The sequence below is a fragment of the Barbus barbus genome, assembly GCF_936440315.1.
Source record: "Barbus barbus genome assembly, chromosome: 15".
Lineage (NCBI taxonomy): Eukaryota > Metazoa > Chordata > Actinopteri > Cypriniformes > Cyprinidae > Barbus > Barbus barbus.
The window spans coordinates 411,501-417,500 of NC_136743.1; the positions used below are offsets into that span (position 1 = coordinate 411,501).

General features: G+C 36.8%; 1 protein-coding gene across 11 annotated transcripts in view; it reads left to right on the plus strand.

The window, feature by feature from the left end:
- LOC306881006 (transcriptional repressor p66-alpha) overlaps nt 1–6,000 on the plus strand; it is a 166,619-nt gene that overhangs the window by 15,994 nt on the left and 144,625 nt on the right. For all 11 annotated transcript variants that reach the window (XM_079434809.1, XM_079434815.1, XM_079434816.1 and 8 more), the window contains exons 3-4: nt 5,711–5,834; nt 5,950–6,000. The exon at nt 5,950–6,000 is cut by the window's right edge and continues 81 nt beyond it. In XM_079434809.1, coding sequence (XP_079290935.1) covers nt 5,711–5,834; nt 5,950–6,000 — 175 coding nt within the window. The remainder of the gene's footprint in view (nt 1–5,710; nt 5,835–5,949) is intronic.

Sequence of the window (6,000 nt, forward strand, 5' to 3'; positions counted from 1 at the left end):
TTTGATATACAAATCTATTCTTATTCAGCTTCCTAGAAACAAGTATTAACTGCTATTCCAGTTAAAAGATGAAAAGTTTTTATAATTCTGTCTGGTTTATCAGTAAAGATGAGATCTAGTAAGGTTCGAGAAGTAGCTGTAATTCGTGTAGGGCCCTCAACCAATTGTGTAAAATCATGTAATTTAGTTATTTCCTTCAGTTTCTTTTTGGTCGTTTTATCAGCCCAGTTAAGATTAAAATCCCCCAAAACAATACACTCTTTACTTATCTCAATTTCTTTAAAAAGTTTTCTAAAATGAAATATCAGATGAAGGGGGCTTTAGACTGCAACAATGGTAAAAGACATTTGAGAAGATAAAGTAATTAAAACAGCAATACATTAATGTGTGTGTGTGTCTACAAAACATGAGCTTACTTCACATGAGAGGAGCATTCAGGGCAATACCAGCCTCTGCTGTAGGGATGCACCGACATGAAAATTCTGCCGAAGCAGAAACAAACATGTTTTTTTGCGTTTTTTCCCCCATGCATTTTGCCAATTTTTTTCACCATTGCATAAATTAAATAGCCAATATGTGCTTTTAACCATTTTGTCTTGCTTTTCAAAGAAAAATCTATTACAAAACAACTATTTAAAAATATTTAACACTGAACATTTTTTTTAGCATTCTAGCAGACATTATACCAAACAAAGCACAATTTAACTTAAATTTAATAAGTTATAAAATATATATATATTTGGCCATGTTTGAGACCCCATTCTTGAATCAGGCATGTGATTGGCTAAAGACAAAAAAGAAGGAAAACTGGACACTTTGAGCAGTAAATCAGTATATTATTATGATTTCTGAAGATCATGTGACTCTGAAGACTGGAGTAATGATGCTGAAAATACAGCTGCAGATCACAGAAATACATTACAGTTTAACACATATTCACACAGAAAACAGTTATTTAAAATTGTAATAATATTTCACAATATTACTGTTTCTGTATTTTTTTATTAAGGCAAATAAATGCAGGCTTGCTGAACAGAAGAGACTTCTTTTAGATCCCAATTTGAACACTGTGTGAATGTTATAATAAAATAGAGCTGTTGTAATTATTATCATCATTATTATTGTCTGTCTTTTTTATTTTATTTTAGAGAACAACAGTAAAATTACAATACAAACATTTATGAATGTTGATGGACCTTTTATTTAGTCAGAAACCCGCAGGAAGACTTCTTTTTGTTGACGACAGCAGATGTATAAATGATTCTCATAATGAATTTAGAAAGAAGGCTGACGCAGGTGTCACATGACTTGTAAAAATTGATAGTGTTTCTGAGCAGCTGATGAGTATCAGTGTTTCAGAGTAGATTTTCCTGGCTATCGAGCTCGTCATCGCTGTCAGATTACTGTATTAGAAAACATACCATTCTGCAGGTTATTCACTAACTGTTTAATGTCGTTTCGTGATTTCACTCATCATGCAGTGAGCAGCAACAATCAGCCTTCCTCTTCTCATCAGAGACTTGAGATGCAGCGCTAAACCGTCTCTGTCTGTCAGAGCTTCTAATGATTTCTGTGTTTTATATACCGATTTACTGATCAACAAACATTTCTGATTATTATCAATGTTGAACACAGTTGTGCTGCACAATATTTTGTGGAAACCGTGATGCATTTTATTTTTCAGGATTCCATAGAAGGTTCAAAAGAACAGCGTTTATTTGAAATAGAAAGTGTCACTGGTCAGGTGAGGGTTTAGAGCAGGGATCCTCAGATCTGGCCCACGAGATCCACTTTCCTGCAGAGTTTAGCTCTAACCCTAATCAAACACACCTGAGCATGCCAATCAATGTCTTCAGGATCATTAGAAAATCACAGATAGTGAGTTTGATCAGGGTTGGAGCTAAACTCTGCAGCGCATTGGACCTCCAGAGCAAGATTTGAGGATCCCTGGTTTAGAGGATCAGAGAGTCCTGGGAAATGTTTCCCACAATTCCACAGCTCTTATGAATATGACTGGAGAGCGTCATGTTTGATGATGTTGATGAATCTGCTTTAATCGGTGCTGCGATCATACTGTGAGATCAGCTGTGTGTGAAGCAGGAAGTCAAGTGTGTGTGTGTGTGTGTGTGAGAGAGAGAGACCAGGATATTCGTTTTCATGATTGTCTTGTAATCTAGTTAGGTTTGACGTATGTGAGAGCGTGTAAGTATCAGAGTGCATGCATGCGTGTGTGTGTGTGTGTGTGAGTGTGAGTGAGGGCCCCCCCCCCCCTTCCCCTCCCAAAGTTTCTCCATTTTCTGGTCGCACCTGAACGCTCCTTCATTTCACAAAATGAAGGCCATGTGTCACTAACCGGTTCCAGCCAGCTGGTTGTCATGGTTTCCGGTAGGGGAGGGGGAGGTATGTCACATGACATCAGCAGAACATGCGGTGGGTCACATGACGTGTGTTTAGTTTGGTGATTAATGCACAGGAAGAGTCTGATCTCACACAAAGACTGTCTCCTCTCACTAGAGTCCAGAGCTGTGTGTGTGTGTGTGTGTGTGTGTGTGTGTGTGTGTGTGTGTGTTAGGGTTAGGGTGTGTGTGTGTGTCCGTGTTTACAGGCCCGTCTGAAGCCTTTCACAAACTCCTGCTCATCGAGTGTGGTTCTGTTTGTTTCCCAGCATCACTAGCGCTCAGGTCTCACATCGCTGGTGTGCAGTTTGATTGGCTTGTTGAACTGGAGAAAATTAGTCTCTGAACACACTCCACTTTCACTTTATACTTCTCTATAAATAGCTTCACCTCATCTAGCTTTCTAATAAACGTCAGTATTGTTGCTTTAGTTCCTCTGTTGTAAGTCAGTCTGGATAAAAGCATCTGCTAAATGCATGAATGTAAATGTGTGCAATATGTGTCTCTCATTAAGTCCTTTATGATCATTTACACCAGGGTTTCTCAAACAGGGGTTCATGAGCTGATGAAAAGATAATAATTCAATCCTAAAAATGGATTTCTCTGGTCTTTCTCAGTGTTTGTCATTGTGAGACTCTCAAAGTCAGGTCTAGGTAGCTTCAGGGTTTCAGTCTCGATCAGAGAAAGCTGATTGGATTATTCCAGTGGTTCCCAACCTGCTTCCTGGAGCCTGCTGACCTGAAATGGGTGTCAGACAAAGCAGACATGCAAAATGTGCAGTGTTGGGGAGGCTCCAGGAACCAGTTTGGGAACCCCTGGATTATTCCATATTTGCCCCCTCTAGTGGACAATCTTATCACTGACCAGCAGAGAAACACAAACACTACTACTTCAGACCGGAGCAATCAGTACCGGCGGATTACTTACAAGTTACATGATAATTACGTTTAGTTCTGTTTTTTTGTTTTTTTCTTATATAGCACATTTCTACTGCCACAAGCAGGTTAGTTCTGTACAATGCAATCAGAAAACCAAACACAAACAACACACACAGCATCTTAAAAAAAAGAAATTATACACTACTAGTCAAAGGTTTTTGAACAGTAAGATTTTTAATGTGTTTTTTAATTATTCTCTTCTGATCACCAAGCCTGCATTTATTTGATCCAAAGTACAGCAAAAGCAGTAATATTGTGAAATATTTTTACTATTTAAAATAAGTTTTCTATGTGAATATGTGTTAAACTGTAATGTATTTCTGAGATCTGCAGCTGTATTTTCAGCATCATTACTCCAGTCTTCAGTGTCACATGATCTTCAGAAATCATAATAATATACTGATTTACTGCTCAACAAACATTTCTGATTATTATTCTTATCAATATTTAAAACATTTTAAGTACTCCTCTAATCCCCCCGGATTCTTTGATTAATAGAAAGATCCAAAGATCAGCATTGATCTGTTCCACTCAATAGACACTATTCCATTCAAAAGCTTGGAGTCAGTATATTTAAATTATATATTTATTATTAAATTATAGAAATTAATACTTTTATTTAGCAAGGATGCATAAAGACATTTGTTACAAAATATTTCTATTTCAGATAAATGCTGTTCTTCTGAACTTTCTATTCATCAAAGAAACCTAAAATCAAATACTACTCAGCTGTTTAAAAAAATAATAATAATCAGAAATGTTTGTTGAGCAGTAAATCAGTATATTATTATGATTTCTGAAGATCATGTGACACTGAAGACTGCAGTAATGATGCTGAAAATACAGCTGCAGATCACAGAAATACATTAGTTTAAAATATTTCAAAAAGAAAGTAGTTATTTTATATAGTAAAAATATTTCACAATATTACTGTTTTTTGCTGTATTTTGGATCAAATAAATGCAGGCTTGGTGAGCAGAAGAGACTTCTTTCAAAAACATTAAAAATCTTGCTTTCTAAAAGCGTTTGACTGGTAGTGTATATATTCTCTCTATATCTCTGTAGTCTCTCCTAAATCAGACTCAAAAGACAAGATATAAAAGTACTTCTTCAAAGCCGTTTTAAAAGCGATCAAAGAGGGGGCAGAGCGAAAGTTATTCCATAACCGAGGTCCGGCTATCCACAGTCTCCTTTCCTCTTGAGTTGGGACCGCGGTCATTTATCAGCGGATCTCAGGTTCTTTACTGGATTATGTAGAATAACAAGATCTGACAAATACGAGGGCGCGAGACCACTTAAAAAATGTTAAATTATTACTAAGGCCTTGAAATTGATCCGATATCTAACAGGTAACCATTATAAGGAGTTTATCGGTCCCTCGTTCTACTACCAGTCCTTAGCCTAGCTGCAGCATTCTGATCAAGCGCTAACCGAGAGATTCCTAAACACACCACATTACTATAATCCAATCTAGATATAGATATAAAAGCATGGATGATCGTCTCCAGAACTTCAGATGAGAGCATTGGTTTTATCTTAGCTATTAACCTTAAATGGTAGAAACTAGGTTTCACCACAGTATTAACTTGTTTTACAAAATTCAACTCTGAATCCAAAAATACACCCCAATTTTTTGTGTGTGGATGATCATTTCTAGAGAGGGGCCCGAAACAACTAGAAATAAGGAGTGAAGTGGGCAATGAACTTTTTGACTACTTTTTGATTGCTTTTGACCATCATTGATTGCATAGATTTAAATAGGATCATTTCGTAGAATAGTCATTTTGGAATAGGATGGCAAAGGGGTGGAACATTTCAAGAGAATTTCCATAAACTTTCTAAAAGTTTCTAAATAAGAGTCCTGGAATTTATTTTCCAAAATTTCTTAAAAATGTTGTCAATTTTCCTGAAATTCTCCACCTTTTTTGAAAAAAACATATTGGTTAAAAAATAAAATATTGAAACCATATATAAAAATATAGAGTAAAAAAGAGAATATATAAAATTATAAAGAAAAAAATATATTCCATTTTTATCATGGAAAGACCCAAACTGGTGTTTAAGGAACTAAGATATAAATAAAATAATTTATGAGAGAATTGTGAAGTTATGAGAAGTTATGAAACAAGCACTGCAATGGTGTGAATAATATGTAATCTTTAAAGCAATAAAAAAGTAACTAGTCTAATTGCGTATTATAATGTAATTATGAGTACTTATGGATCTGATTATGTAATCCAGATGAATCAGTTGTGAACCGCTGAGAATGATCATCCAGACTGCACCGTATGCTGAGTGTTTATCTCTGGAGCAGTGAAACACACGGGTTCTCTGTGCTCTGCTCGTCACGTTTAACGAGCGTGTGTTTGATTGCAGCGCGATGAAGAGCGAGACGCGGTCTCCGTCGCCTGATGATGTCATCGTTCTGTCGGACGAGACGCCCAGTCCACAGATGAACGGAGGAAATCACGTCAGAGAGCTGGACGCGGATCTGCTGATGGTAAACACATGACCTCTGACACCAGCAACAACACGCGTGTTTGTATACATGCACTTTCTGTGGCAGATTCATGTATATTTAGTGTGTTTCATGTTTAGTATATGTTCTGTTTCAGAGGAGTTCTCCGGAGGAGCGCAAGCGCGTCGTCAAGCAGCTGAAGGAGGAG